Source organism: Acartia tonsa, chromosome 7, assembly GCF_053477335.1.
Source record: "Acartia tonsa isolate MP-2025a chromosome 7, ASM5347733v1, whole genome shotgun sequence".
Taxonomy (NCBI): Eukaryota; Metazoa; Arthropoda; class Copepoda; order Calanoida; family Acartiidae; genus Acartia; species Acartia tonsa.
In genome coordinates, this window is record NC_137266.1 from 24,937,982 (window position 1) to 24,954,292 (window position 16,311).

Genomic DNA, 16,311 nt, shown 5'->3' on the forward strand with positions numbered 1-16,311 from the left:
TCTGATGTCTCTGAGAATACAAGTAAAATAATAGATGGGGCAGGGGATAAATAACTGCATGTGGGGACTCTCAATTGGGTCTTTGAATATCAGCTAAAAGCGTCGGAAATTAAAACAGCCAAGTTGTTAGGAAAGAACAGAAAGCAATTTTTAAAAAGACAAAAAATGTCCCCACCACTGGAGCTATGAAGTTGTCTGGGTTATACATTTATACTTATACATTTATTCTTGAGAGACAACAAATAAATGAATGAAATTTGATGCAAACAGGAACGTGACAATTTTCAGGTAAATTTTAATGGCCAAGATTAATAGATTTATTCAAATCTTTGACATTTTTTTCGTAGTAAAGCTTCTCTATTATTCGAAATGTCTGTCTGTATGACCTTTTGTAAGAAACCGTCAGGGAGAAACGTAAATTTCTGAACTGCTATATATAAAATTATACATTTTAAATTAATGGAAGTTTGAACTAAGCAAAACATTTGACTAATGAACAATCGCCAACAATATAAAATCAATCGTCATTTGCCTGTTGGTTCTATGCTGGGATGCCCTCTTATTAATAAATTCTTTCAAAAGGTAACAAAAATTATGGATTTAAAAAATATCAAATTTGCTACCGTCCACAGGAATAAATAAGACCCTGACCTAAACTCATGTACTGGAGAGAAGAATCTATTGTCCATGAAGTTAAAGGGTTCTTAATGCATATATAAAAAACACACAGACAGTCTTCTCCTTTCATATTATGATATTGAAATTAGCAAAAATTTAATTTCCTCTTTCTCCAAACTTTGACTAAGCTTACCTCAACAACGCTGAGTTGTCCCTGTAAATCCTCCAACTCTTTCATCTGTACCTCCAGTTCACTCACGGATGCAATCAGGTCAAACAATCTTACCTGAAAATTAAATATAAAGTTAAATGTCTTGATTTCATTATAGTAATTTATTTCTTCAATTGTCATAAGAATCACCAATAAACAAATATGCCCCCCCCCCGCCAGTCACCTCATCTAATTTTTTAAACCTTTAAACTAAAAAAAATCTTTCAAAGTTTACATTGCTACTCTACTTAAAAAGTATATTAATTGTATTAGAAAAATTAATGAAAAACGAGAAAAGATAGATAGATAGAGAGAGAGAGAGATGAGTAAGAGTTTAGGTAAAGTAAAGTAGAAAGAATACAACAATTGACAACAATAAATCAACAAACAACAAATAATAAATTTCATGCAACAAAGAATAAAAATACTTACTGAAAAGAAATTTAATTATTTTTTTTTAAAAAGTAACCTTAATTTTACTGACAATTTTCTCCTCTGATTCAAACTCTGGTGAATCTTTCCTCTGTTTAGCGAGAACAGGAAGAGATGCAGCAAGGTCTTCTTCCCCATCAACTGTATCTAATGTTTCACCTCCCAGAAGTGTTGTTTCATCTGACCAAGTATAATCTTCATCAACAGAAGTGTTTTTTGATTTAACTTTCTTGTTATCAACAGAAAAGAATTGTGTTTCACTTACTTGTCTTGATATTGTTTCAAGGTTGAAGTTATCTTTGGCAAGGTTATTAGAGGTATTTTGTTTGACTGTTATTTTTTCAGTTTTCTTTTCTAAAATTTTGATACTATCCTGTTCTGCAGTTATTTTAGTGTCTTTCATTGATTTAGCTTCTCTTTCTAAGTATTCAAAATATTTAACTTCAGCTTCAATAAGTTTTGATATGTCATAAACAGCGGTGCTTGCTTCAAATTGATTAATAATATTTTGAATTGACAAATTTGGTTCAGTTTTCTTATCACTTTCAACAGGAACATAAACTTTTTTGGATTTCTTTGACTTTACTTGGGGAGTTGTTTCCTTTTGTGCTATAACAGACTCTTCCCTTATGGTATCTAAACTGGCAGCATTAGAATTATTTTGTATTTCTAATTGTCTCTCTTTTTCAAGTCTTTCAAAGTAAGCTGCTTCAGCTAGCTCTAATTTCTGCATATCATAGGATGAAGCTTGGGCTTCAGCAGACAGAACTTCTTCCAAAGCTGGGAGGGTAGAGAAATCTTCATTATTATCTTTGTCAATGTCTGCTGTGTCAATTTTAAGCTCATCATCAACGTGACTCTTGACAACTTCAACAATTTCAGATTTGATGATTACTGATTCTTGTTGATCTGAGTCATAATTTTGTGAGAGTTTTCTAATTGGTCTCAAAACTTCTGTAGCTTTTTCCATCTCACGAGAAGTTTGCCTTGAATAAGAAACTGGATTCTTAGGACTTGGACATCTTGGTACTTGAGTGGCATCCAGCATTTCATTAGAAACTTGCCTTTCAAGCTTTTGTTTTCTATTCTGAGGACTTACACTTCTAATCATATTTGTTGCTTCTAACATTTTTGTTTCAGACATAGAATTATTATTCACATTTACTTCTGAGGATATGACATGATTGTCTTCCAAATCTTGTTCAACAACAATGTTTACAGCGTTTTCATTTTCAATTGTTATGCTCTTCATCCTTTGCAATGAATGATGAACATCAACACAATCTTCAACAACTGCTGCTGTGATTTCAATAACCTCTTCTATTGCATTTTGTTGTTCAACATTAGTATTTTCAAAGTCAACTTCCAACTCATTTACATCAACATTACTACAGGATGATATTTTTCTTTCAGGTCTTTCAAGCCTGATTTTTGCAGAGTCTTCATGTGCCATTTCAACACTGTTTATACTTTCCAAAGACTCTTGCACATCAGCAAAAATCTCAATAGTAGCCGTCTTATTCTCTTCATACTTTTCAGCAGCAACATGTTCCTCATGAATATCATTTTTAATTGTGGTTTCATTTTCAATGATGCTAACTTCAGAGCAAGAAGATAACTTTTTATTAACAAATTCAATCCTTTCAGAAGCATTTGCTGATTCTATTGCATCACTTGAAAGATCTTGTGTCACGGAGCCTCTCCTTTCTTCTTCAATACAAATAGAATCAGGATGATTTATATAAACTGAGGGTTCTGATGAATTTAAATGTTCATCAATATCAATATCTCTGTGATCAAAAGAGGAAGCATTACTTCCAACTTCAACATCAATAGTGTCACTTCTAGATGCCAGATAAGACGGTCTGTCAGATTTCTTTAATGAATTAGTTACACTCTCACCCCCAGACAAGCTTAGATCACTTGTCTGACTTGTTGAAGACCTGTTTCGTTTCTTCTTCTTTTTGACTTTATATTTAATTCGCCAGTAGACTTCTTCATTTTCATCTTTGTTCTCATTGTCTTTTTCATCTGCAGTTTCAATGGGCTTTTGTTTGATTACTGGTCTGTGTCTTGGAGCAACCACTGAAGGCTGCTCATTTTTCTTTCTTTCATTTTCAGTGACAGCCTTTCTCATCCATGAGGGGGCAAGAACAATTGAATCATCCTGTTTTTGGTTTGTGTTTACAACATTTGTAGACTTTTCAATGATATCTGGGCATGAATCATGCTGAACACATTGAACATCCATCTTCCATTCAGGACTATCTTGCTGATGCAACTTATGACCAAGAATAGTTTCTTTAGTTGTAACTTTAACATCAATCATGTAATGCTTGTCATCTGAAGCATTTTTTATATATTTTTTCTTTGATGATTTTTCAACAATTGTTTTCTCTTGGACATCTAAATTAGTAGAAGATTTTCCAGGTAAAACATATGACCAGGATGTTTCCTCTGCTTCTTCATTCTCTTCTTTAGTACATTCTCCTTTTAGGTCCTCAAATTCTTCTTCATCCATAGAAAATCTTTGTGCAAGTTCCATGGCTGATATTCTGCCTTCCATCAAAGGAGAAACAGCTTTAATAATATTTGCTGGACAGGAACTACTGTAACACTGTCCTCCAGATCTACAAGATGCTGAATAGCATTTGAGGTTTAAGTCCATTTCAGGCTGCTTATCACAGATCTCATTAGAAAGATCAATTATTTCAATCTCATCTTCACTTTCAGATAGGTGATTTGTCTCAGTATTTTTTTCTTTTGTGTCCTCAAATTCATATTTTTCTAGAGTATCCTCATTTATAGAAACCCTAGATGACTTTTTCCTCTTTCTAATCACAGATGTGTAACCCTCGGGATCATAAATCTTATTGCTCTCAATCTTTTCTTCTGTGTAGATTATTGGCTTGTAGTGACTTCCCACAGCAATTACTTCTGATGCAGGTTTTTGTTCCTCTTCAGTGGCTTTAACTTTAGGAAGCTTGGATGCAATGTCTGAATATTTTGGGGCTGGAAGAGCAAGTGGATTAGAATCTTTACTCTTGTCAATTTTTTCCTTTTTATTTATGGATGTTTCTTTAGCCCATTCCTCATCAGATGATTCAATTGTACCAACATCATCCATCATCCAGTATTCAGAATAAGTAACACCCTGCTTCTTTTCTTCAGATTTATTTAACTTATTATTTTTGTTATCTGCTACTTCTTCGTCATCAGAATCTTCAATTGCACCAACATCATCAATCATCCAATCCTGTGAGTACTCAAGACCTTTCTTTTCTTCAATTTTTACCTCTTCCAAAGCAGTTTTTATTTCAGCTCTTTCATTTTGCTTTGTTGCTTCTGATTCATCTTCAGAATCTTCAATAGCGCCAACATCATCAATCATCCAGTCTTGAGAATACTCAAGGCCTTTCTTTTCCTCAACAACAGTAGATTGTTTTACAGTTGATATATCTTCAGATTTTACAACAATCTCCTCTGTCACTTTTGCTGGTGCTTCTTGTTCTTCATCAGAATCTTCAAGAGCTCCAACATCATCAATCATCCAGTCCTGAGAATACTCAAGACCTTTCTTTTCTTCATTTTTAAGATCAGAAACTTTTGTTGATGTTTCCATTACAGGAACTTCAGATGCTTCTTTCACTGGTGCTTCCTGTTCTTCATCAGAATCTTCAATAGCTCCAACATCATCAATCATCCAATCCTGAGAATAATCAAGACCTTTCTTTTCCTCTACAACAGTAGATGATGGTGCAATTGACATAACTTCAGATTTTACTACATTTTGGTCTGTTATTTTTGCTGGTGCTTCCTGTTCTTCATCAGAATCTTCAATTGCACCAACATCATCAATCATCCAGTCCTGAGAATATTCAAGAACTTTCTTTTGGTCAACTTTTGGATCAGAAACTGTAGTTGACTTTTCAGTTATTAAAACTTCAGATTGTTCAACTACAAGTTCTGTCACTTTCACTGGTGATTCCTGTTCATCATCAGAATCTTCAATAGCTCCAACATCATCAATCATCCAGTCCTGAGAATATTCCAGGCCTTTCTTTTCCTCCAAAACAGTAGTTGGTGTTACAGTTGATATATCATCAAATTTTACAACATTTTTTTCTGTTTCCTTCACTGGTGCTTCCTGTTCATCATCAGAATCTTCAATAGCTCCAACATCATCAATCATCCAATCTTGAGAATACTCAAGACCTTTCTTTTGATCTTCTTGAGGTTCAGAAACAGTGGTTGACTTTTCAGTTACCAAAACTTGAGGTTGTTCAACTTTGTGTTCTTTCACTTTTACTGGGGCTTCCTGTTCTTCATCGGAATCTTCAATAGCTCCAACATCATCAATCATCCAATCTTGAGAATATTCAAGGCCCTTCTTTTCTTCCTCTTTAAGATCAGAAATATTGTTTGATGTTTCTGTTACAGGAATTTCAGATTTTTCAACATTTTGTTCTGTAAGTTTTGCTGGTGATTCCTGTTCATCATCAGAATCTTCAATAGCTCCAACATCATCAATCATCCAATCCTGAGAATATTCAAGGCCTTTCTTTTCCTCTACAGCTTCAGATTTTATAACATTTTGTTCTGTTTCTTTTACTGGTGATTCCTGTTCTTCATCAGAATCCTCAATAGCACCAACATCATCAATCATCCAGTCTTGGGAATATTGTAAACCTTGTTTGTCATCTTTAATTTCAGCTTTAGTAACAGTTTCCTGTTTTGTTAATTCATTATCAATTTGTGATTTATTCATTTCTTTTAATTCTTTTTCCTCCTCAGATGACATTTCTTCAATTGTATCAATTGACTGATTAAGACTAACATCAGGAGATTCTACAGTTTCCTGACGATTATTGTCAACATTCATCACCTCAATACCACTACTAAGATGTTCAGTAATTCCTAATGGGGAAATAACATCTAATGGTGATGATCTTGGTGTGTTATCATCTTCTGGTAAGCACATAATTTCATCAGATTTGAAACTTATCACTTCATCACACCTTTCAATGTCAACCTGTGACTCTTTGATGTCATCCATTGTCACTTCATCTGATTTTTCTGCATCTTGTGTGGGCTGAGCTTCTAAGTCAGCATCTTTTTCCAATTCATCATCAGCTGCATTTCCTTCATCAAGAGAGCTTTGATATGGCAAAGCTCTTCCCAATTTCCTAGATTTTTTAGATCCTCTCTTTGGCTTGATTGTGGTTGCCTTTATAAGTGTTTGAATTGACACTTCTCCTCCATGAAAGCTTTTTCTTTTAGCCTTTTCTTCCTCCATTAACTGAATTTCATACAGTGCTTGATCAACCTCATCATTAAACTTCTTGACTTCATGAATTTCTTTGGAGAGTTTCTTTTTGCTTCTTTTTCTGAGAGTATTGTTTGTGGATCCAGAGGTTGAACTGGCTTTTGTAAATTCCCTTGGAAGAGATTTTTCTAGTTTAATGTCTTTGTTAATGATAACTTTCACATTATCAACAGAAGTAATTTGTTGAGATGCTGTATAATTATCAATAGATACTTCTTTTTCAACTTTAATTACATTTTCTTTTATTGCTTCTTGTTGGAAAATATCATTTTCACTATTTGAAACTTTTGAAAGTTCCTCAGAAACTTTTTCAGCTTCAAAAATCTTGGAGCGTCTTTTCTTTTTGGAATTTTTTCTTTCAATTTCACGTTTAAAAAGAAGACCTGGTATATCAGGATGTGGATTTGGAGTAGATCTTAGTTTTATTTCAGTGTGAATTCTGGAAACTTTGGGTGTTGGGGGAGCTGATTTTGTTTGTGTTGTAGGTACAGTATTAAATTGAGCAGGAGTGGTTAATTTTGATTGTTTTTTCTCACTTTCATCTGAAGACTTGAGATTTTCTCTTGATTTTTTGAACACACCCTTAACTTTTGAAAGCCCTTCAGAAAGAATATTTGCATATGACTTAACTTGCCAGAATTTAGTTTCAGAACTATCTTCCTTTCCTGATGAATTGTCCATTGGCGGTGTTACAACAACTTTTGTTTTTGCTGATTTGCTTGAAACCTTTGGAGATTTGGGAGTTTCAACAACTGTTTCAGTTGTAGTGTCTTCAACATACCCCATGCCAGAAGGAGCATTTTCAGAATTTTTTCTAATAACCTGTTCTACATTTAGGACCCTTTCTGAATGGTTAGAAGTAGCCAAGTTAGTATCCTGTACAAAAGTTTGGGTAACTATCTGTTCAGAAAAGTATGAGGTAGAGTTTGATTGAAAGTTCATAATGTTGAGTGAGCCTTCAGTGTTATCTGGTTGAGTCTCTTCTTCAGTATTAAATGTAGTCCTGGAGATAAAAAAAAGCTATCTTATAATTCAATTTATAATTATTAATGTAAAAAATTCACAAAAAAGAATTGAATAAAAAAAGAACATGTCACAACATTTTTTATCTTTTTGAAAAATGAATGATACTAGAAGAACGTTAGCTTAAAAATGCATTGAATCTATCCATTAACAATTTTAGAAAAATATATAGTTTAATGATAGGAGAAAATATTTTTTTATTTTAATCTATTTCAGTTTTATACATTCTGTGAAAAAGACAAAATGGCTTTCCTAGACTGATCATCGAAAGTGATATCAGGAACATCTGATGTTTGTACAACTTCCCATTGCAGAGCAACATCAGGTGACTTACACTCACTCCCTTCATCAACATTTTCTAGTGTAGCATCTCTATGTGGAGCAGGAGTAGAGTGGAGATGTACAAATTCTTGTGAACTTTGATGTTCCACGTAATAGGATACATCCTGTTGTATTTGTGCGGACCTGTCAGGGATGACATTTTCATCACTTGGAGGTGAAATATTTCTTTGGGATTGATGCATTGCCCCTTCCTGGGCAGCATGGGGTGTGACGCTTTTAGTCTGGTGCAGATTAATCTCAGACTTGTGTTGTTGGCCAGATTCCAATATTTCTTCTTCATGACCTTGAAGGAAAAGATAAGAATTAGTTAATTTTTAAGTACAAATAATAATGAGTTAGTACCCTGTAAAATAAAATTTCAAAAATTACATTTTTATATCTAAAAAAGCTGTAAAGAATTATGATCCAAAACAAATTGCAATTCAAAAATTGTAATAAAAGTTTAAAAAATGAAAATATGATTTTACAGTGTACTATTATTTGGAATGTATTAATGGTTATTTATCGCATCGTATTATAGACAGCTTTCCGCTGATATTAAAATGAAAAACTAAAAGATTAAAAGATGTTTTGTTAGCCCTAAGGTGCTGAAGGCCCGGGCTAACGAAGCTGGTATAAATTCCATGATTTTTATTTTACTATAGGTGGAAATTGTCTATAATACAATGCTATATATGATTTTTCAGTATAGCTGAGAACCGGTTCTAATCCAGTGGACATTGATCGGTTTTCGAAGTCATTCTAGAAAAAAAAATATTTACTCATTCGCCCGTTTTTTTTTACAAATGTGCTTTTTTCACATATTTACTATGAAAATGTTAAATCAAACATATTGTGCACAACCCTACAACAAAGATGAAGTAAATGCAGAAATGATGGAAATATTTAAAAGGAAATGATGCATTTTCAATTTTTAAAATCTAATGAATTTTCTATATATTTGTATTTGTTTTGTGTGTATGCCCATTTCAAAATTCAAGACGTCTACATTTTCTTTTACTTTGCTATTTGATTTTGAGTAATAATTTTTTCTCCTTTGTAATAATTGAATTTCAAAAAATGTAAATTAGGACATACACATTTATTTTGAATAAAAGCAATAGCAATTGCATTCTGTTTTTTTGTCAGCCAAAATAAACCCTCACCCAAATTCATTTTTTAATAGTGAATTTAAATACCTTTCAAATCGATTTCAGAGGCGCCGGAATTCTTTTTATTCTTGAGCATATCCGCAAATGAGGGACACTTGCCGTCCGGCCGCCATATTGTGTTGGAAGACAACGACATTGGAAAAATTGTCTGCGGCTCAATCAGCTGTTTCGGCAGCGATCTAGCCCGCTGGTGGCGGTCAAGACTATCTTTGCGGCTGCTGGCCTCTCGCTGCTTGGAAATTCTTCGCTGGCTTGGAGCTTGATATATTCTCCTGAGGCTGCCACTACCCTGGTTCTCTCTTGATATCTTTCTATCACCGCCTGAACGCTCTCTATAGTTTCTTGGTAATGTTCCTAAATAAATATGAATAATAGGAATTTTCAATAATAATAATTTTTAAGAGTACTTCATATTACTTAATACTAAAAATTAATTGAATATTTACGAAAAAAGATAAGCGTTATAATTAGAAATTAATAATTATTTTTTTTATCTCAGCAGAAATCTTACCTAACATAAACAACCCTTTAAAAAATCCCAATTGAATCATAATTTTAAAAATAATTTACCTGGTCTGCTATTGTTGTTATAATTGTATATAGGTTCTCTGTCATAAGATCTTTTGGGTCTTGGCAGGGTGCTAGGCTTATTATCTTGCTTTCTCTCCCCAGAACCGGTTTGTCCCCGGCTCTTGGAACCAGATTGGCCGCCATGTCGTGACCTGGATCTAAATCTTCTGCCTGTTGGTGGTAGGTGCCCTTGTGAATGGTAGATTTGCTCCCTGTACACAATTTATGTCACAAAATTGTTAATTTATAGAGAAAAACTAGTAAAATTAAGGAAATCTAATTAAAAAAGGCTTTCTTATTAGCAAGATAGATGTACCAATTAACCAATGTGCATGACTTAAAACTTTTAATTGATTTTGGCTTATGTGTAAACATTTTTTGAAAGGGCTAATTAATTTATAAAATTCTTGTAAAAACTGTTTTCTTACTATAACTTTTTACTCATTACAAGGAAATTTCAGAAATTCATTTAGTTACAATGATTTAAGAATGCATATAATTAATACCTAGGTATAATTCTTTACAGTTTAATGTTTATTTTTTATTCAACCATTATAAATCCAATCGAATAACGGTTATGTAAACAATTTAGGCATGAAACAAATGAATGAGAATAAAAAGTAAAATTGTTTTAAAATAAAACAATTTTGTGACAATAATTTCCTTGAATTTTGTCTATCATTCTGGTAATACCCCTGCCCTCCTCCTCCTCCTCGAGAATGACTGAAGCTTCTGGCAGGCTGATTATATTCACCACCAGTGCCAACATTATCATATGACCTTTGACCTCTCAGCTGTTCCTGTTGAAAGATTACCAATTGAAGAATAAAAAAGACTCCATGCAAAGCAAATTCAAGATTAAAGGTGCAGCTCATTACTATGCACAATTAGGACTTCTAGACAAAGGTTGTGCATACAAAGCGTTGGTTGTATGTGGGACCTTTCTGCCACGTAATCATGTACTTTATTTATTTATGTTACCCTAACCTATTAGATTAAGCAAGGTAACCGATGAGTGAGAACTAATTTTACAATGAAGCAGCTTACAGTGCCTAATAAAAAATGGCGTCATACAATACAAATCACCAATGACAGGTCAGATTGTAATTAACCAATGGTAAAAAGTATATGGCCTACCATTGGTCATTTCTATTATATGACGTCATTACTGCTTCTTTTACTATCAATGGATATATTTCATTCTTCAACTGGTAAAATGCCATTCCTGAGATCTAAATCTATGTTGGACATTGTCCTGTGATCCGCGGATTTGTTCATAAGATCCGTGTGAGTGACCTCTGTAACTTTGTCCGCCGCGCTGGCTACCACGGCGGGAACTAATATTAATCATATTTCACATGGTTTAGAATTTCATAGAAAAAATTATCCTGATTTTGTAAAAATTTTAAAATAAGGCAGCACAAAGTTACCATCAAAACCTTCATATATATGATCTTTGGGGGTCAATTTTCCTTTATCAAAACCACAACAAGACCAAGGGGTATATTCTCTGAAGAGTAGAGCCCAATGGGATCAGCGGTTAAAAGGTTTTCCATTTTTATTTTTGATAAAATTAATCTTTTTCTTAAATATTCACAAAAGAAAATCATTTCATAATTAGTTGAATTCGTTTTGCTTAAAAATGACATCATTCATTTTTAAACAAACATGCAGGAATCAAAATCAATAGACAAATTTAATAATATCTAAAAAATATCCTATTTTACATTGATTAAAAGCAGTCCAAAAGCTACTGTATTCGAGAAAAACAAGAGAAAAATAAAGTTAAATTTAAAAAGAAAAAGCCTAAAAACCACCCTAGGACCTATATGAAGCTTGAAATAAATAAATTAGGTTTTTAAATTATGCTATATATAATTTTCTATTTATCCATGAAAAAAATCAATAATGAACAAAATATAAGGCTTGACAATTTGTTTTCTTTGCTTATATTTACTTAAAAACTTACAGTGATTTGCATCTCTCAAGAGATGGTCAACAATAAATGAATAACCATCATTCAAACATTCTAAGAATAAGATCCAAAACAAGATTTACTGCGAACTCATTTTATGGTACCCATAGTTTTATAGCTTTGCTTAAAAAACTTTGGGTACTTTATGAAATTATGTATATATTTTATATATTATGATGATATAAATAAGCAGTGTTACAATTTTTTAATAAAAATGTTAATCTAAAGATGGGGTAGTTTTGTTTATTATTATGATTATTGTGGATGTACATCAATTATCGTTCATTGTCCTATACCTTCAAAAAAATATTTTGACATAATTGTTCTCTGCAAAAAATCTTATTCTTACACCTTTTAAAATGCTTTATATTTGCTTAAATGATTGTTTAACATACAAATTGTTAAGTTTTTTGAGTCATGAACCTGGTGTGCATTTATTTCTGCGCGTATATTAAATTTCATTCAAAATTTTTAACAGCCCTTATTTTTTTTTAAGATCTATTATCATTATTAAACACCTCCTGTTATTTCTTTGCTAAGCTACTCTATAATCCATGTTGTCTGTACGTCAGTCCTGATGCAATGGGGAAAATTTATTTTCCCCGGCTGCTAGTTAGCATAAACTGCGGATTTCTGCTATGTAGATACCCCAGAAAATAAATTCAATGTCTAGCCTTCTGTACTACAAAAAAATATAGAAAGTTTCTTTATTCTTATGATTTATTCCAAATTTCTTTCTCGTTCTTTCTTTTTATGAGCAATGAATATCTACTTTATAACTTACTTTGTCCGTTTGTTCAATTTATGATTTTACTGTGCATCACTGCTTATGGACGTTGTTGCTTTCCTTATCTATAGTACAAAGTAGAACGATGTCTGTCAGTCTGTCCGTCCGTCCGTCTGTCCCTTAAGATCTTGGTAACCACTGAACCGATCGGATTATACTCTTCAGGGACTATACCTACTGGTCCTGTGGTGGTTTTAGGCTATTTTCTTGGGGGATTGGACACCCCCAACACCCCTACAAAACAAAAACAAAAATATCAATTTTTTTTATTACCTCATGGGGCAAAGCCCCTAGAGGCTAGGGGCGAAGCCGCTAGTTGATATTATAAAACGCTATGGATTGGACATGTGTTAATATGCGAATGTGAAGGCACACCGAACTCATTGAACCAAACTCCTACGCAATTAAACATTCAAATGAAAAGATTTTGGGAGATTTCTTGTACAATTTCTGCTTAATATAAAGTAACTGTGCCATAGTCTCTAGATGCCACCCCCTTACGGTAGCTTAAAATCCGCCTGAGACTTAAAACGTCACTTGCACTGTTGACCTATAGGTTAAGTCGTTATTGAGACCATATAAGGCACACATATATAAACTTTTACTGATCGCTTTTTAGGAAAGCTATTTTTTCCCAATTTTGTACTATGTATTTAAATTACAACTTAAAACTGGTAAAATTATGTATAAACATTAAATTTTAAATTCATGAACTTTCATAAATATCATTCAAAAGCGGCATAAATTAGAATTAACATAAATTATAAAATAAGAATATTTGTGAACTTCTTATGAGCATAGATATTCTATAAATAAAGATTTCGCAGCACTACTTATGCACAAAATTGTCATATTTTACATGGCTTGATAGCCGCGCGTCAGCGGCGACTAAACCTCAAATTTAAAACTGTTTGGGTGCTTTAAAAATTCATTTGATAAGAGGGATTGTCCTAATTGGGTCAGGTTTAGACGTTCACCTGATTTTCAAAATTGTAAAAGTTTGATTTCCCTGAGGCTTACAGGCGGTTGACGCGCGGCCGCCGAGCCCTAACATTTTCTATATTTTGTCAACCATTATCACACGATAGAAAGCTAATTTATTATCTACAGACAAAGTAAAAAAAAAAGCTTTTATTGCTTGCAAGACTGATTGCACATTATAATTATAATTACTTTATATTATTAGACAAAAATTGATTCTATAATAAGGTCGTCCAATTAAAGTACTGGTTGTCAGATAAGGGAGGGAGGGGACATTGGGCTGTTTATTACACTAGTCCACAAAGTTTTATTATAAAGTTTTCGTATTCATTGTCTTAACAACTTTTGGGTCTCTTATTGAATTTTGATTGGTTGGTTTATTATGTTAAGTGTCCAAACGTTTCAACCACTAATTGTAATTTACAAAAAGAGTAATTTTATATATCATCATTAAGGATGTACAATGTACATCTATTTATCGGTCATTGTCTTATCCCTTTAGATTCCTGTTGTCAGATAGTGTTTTATTACTTGATACCTCTTTTATTTATCCTGGACTGTTATTTAAAAATCCATGTAAAATATGCCTGTTTGTGATTATTCTGGTTGAATATTGGACATCTTCTATTTGTATATTCGGTGCTCCCTGTTTTTATACATTTTAAATATTATTTATATAAATATTTATTTTATGATATTCCATAATCAATACAAAATAAATTTCCCTAAAATTGGGAACTGATCTGTTAATCCCTTCCCCCCCCCCCTCTCATTTCATAGTTATTAAAACAAATTATTTCTGACACTTACAGGGGGCTCTATCCATTCTGGGTCCTTTCCCCCACAGAATTATCTATCCCTACGAGGCTCTATTATCTTTACTTAACCTAACCGAAACTAATATATGTATTAAATAATTTTTTTAAATGGTTTGTTTTTTGATCCGAGTGCAATATAAGAAGGATCCCAACAAAAATTTGTTAAATATAATCAAATTTTATATTTATTTATGCATTTACATAATTTTGCACATTTGCTGTCTTGCATTAAGTAAAATTATAAATTAATGTGAAAATAAATTTGTTATATAAGTTTATATTGATTATACTGTAGCTATAATAAATATTTCTAGAGTGAGCAATAAATAATCTAAATGTTGACAACTTATAAAACAATACAGTTTTTTTACTTTTACTTATCAAGGCCTTATTTTAATGAATATTTGTCATAATTAAGTTGTTTTAAAGCAATTTAGACACACACAGGAAAATCTAGCACCGATTACCGAACCCTCACTACCTTATTTAAAAAAAACTGTAAAAAAGATGTGGGGGGGGGGGGTCGTTTTTTCCTATGCATAATCCCAACGAGAGCCCTAACCCTGCGGGGCTATATAACATAACCTAAAGTAATAAACAAAAAAGTTTTGCTATTTTTTATAATATTTAAAATCTTTCCTGTCTTTGTCTTGCCTTGGGCAATGTATTTCTGTTTCGTTGAAAATTTGTCGTTTCTAAGCTCAAACTATCTACTTCGCGTGACGATGCTTCGTTGCCGCCAGCCGCCATTTGACCGGCGGCGAGGCCGTTAACGCCATGTGGTGTACTCCCCGTACTCCTTCGCTGGAGTGGCGGGAGTCCTGCGGGGTTAGGGTTAGGTAGCTGTGTGGTGGTGGTGGTGGGTGGGTGCTGTGGGGGTAGCCCCGACACAACATGGGAATAGGATTTCCGCTGAACCTTTTCCGTTCGCTCAGCCTCCTCCATCTTTTTTTATTTGGGTTTTTGTGGATTTTCTATTTTAAAGTTGGATGTAATTTTCTGTTTTTATTCTAAGAAAGTTGCATCAACATTATATCTTCTAAAAAAAAAGAGAATACACACTAGGTAAACAAAAATAGTAATTAAACAAATAGAAAAAGACAATCAGGTCCATTTGTAATTTTATATGAGCTACATCAGATAAAATAAAATATCCTTTATTAAATAATTAAATAAAATAATTTTGTAATATGTATTTACAAGAATAATATAAACATTTTTGCAATCTAGTAAACGATACCTTCTTATTTCGTCTCTCGTCTGTCTGTCTCTTAAGATCCCGTGAACAGTTGGTAATTAGCTATTTACTTAGAATGTGTGACACCCCCGTCTCCAATAGATGAATTCCCTAAGAGAAGCACCAAAAACAACTAGAACTTTGATGCTATATTAAGTTGAAATACAATTTTTGAGGAAAAATGTTGTTTCGTTGTACAAGACATGAATTTAGTTTCAATTTAAGCAATGTAATTAGGCCTAACTTAGTGTCATTCTCAATTATACTTTTCTAAGGATGAAGGGATGGAACAATGGACTTTGAATAATTCTCATTTATACATTACAGGGTATACAATTGTAATAATCCTTCTCACTAAAATAAAGTAAAAGTTAACATTGTACTAATTTGATTATTTGAAGAAAAATATAGGTTAAATTAATTTAATTGCGATAATCCTTTAACTCCCTGTGTTTTAGAAAACAAGATAATTATTTAAGGAACTTCATTTTTAAAACATGACTACCAAGGTCATGTATTTAGGTAGCAACATTGCAGCTTATAATATTTTAAATATGGGACAAAAGTAAACTTTAATACAGTAATAATACGAAAAAAATTTAACCAGAAAAAACAGTTTGTGTTGTGGAAAGTTGAAGTTGCCCAGATAATGTAAAGCTAAAGGTTCACGACAGACCGTAGGACTCGTACATTATAGAGTAGCTGCGCTTCTAAGAAAAAGTATGGACCTAAGCTAATGAAAATTCAACTCATGTCAAAATATTTAAGATTACTCCATCTCTTTCTCTCTCCATTTCTCTCTCTCTCTCTTGTGGTGCCGAAAAATGGCTGAAAATGTGG

At 32.8% G+C, this 16,311-nt stretch overlaps 1 protein-coding gene across 1 annotated transcript in view; it reads right to left on the reverse strand.

The window, feature by feature from the left end:
* Positions 1 to 15,284, reverse strand: part of LOC145324468 (uncharacterized) — a 30,624-nt gene extending 15,340 nt beyond the window's left edge. Inside the window, exons 1-9 of the mRNA XM_080167055.1 lie at positions 14,873 to 15,284; positions 14,004 to 14,061; positions 10,896 to 11,010; positions 10,336 to 10,470; positions 9,674 to 9,884; positions 9,131 to 9,457; positions 7,851 to 8,235; positions 1,299 to 7,590; positions 812 to 904 (exon numbers count right to left, since the gene is read on the reverse strand). Coding sequence (XP_080023181.1) covers positions 812 to 904; positions 1,299 to 7,590; positions 7,851 to 8,235; positions 9,131 to 9,457; positions 9,674 to 9,884; positions 10,336 to 10,470; positions 10,896 to 11,010; positions 14,004 to 14,061; positions 14,873 to 15,179 — 7,923 coding nt within the window. The 5' untranslated portion in view covers positions 15,180 to 15,284. The remainder of the gene's footprint in view (positions 1 to 811; positions 905 to 1,298; positions 7,591 to 7,850; positions 8,236 to 9,130; positions 9,458 to 9,673; positions 9,885 to 10,335; positions 10,471 to 10,895; positions 11,011 to 14,003; positions 14,062 to 14,872) is intronic.
* Between the last annotated feature and the right edge of the window lie 1,027 nt (positions 15,285 to 16,311).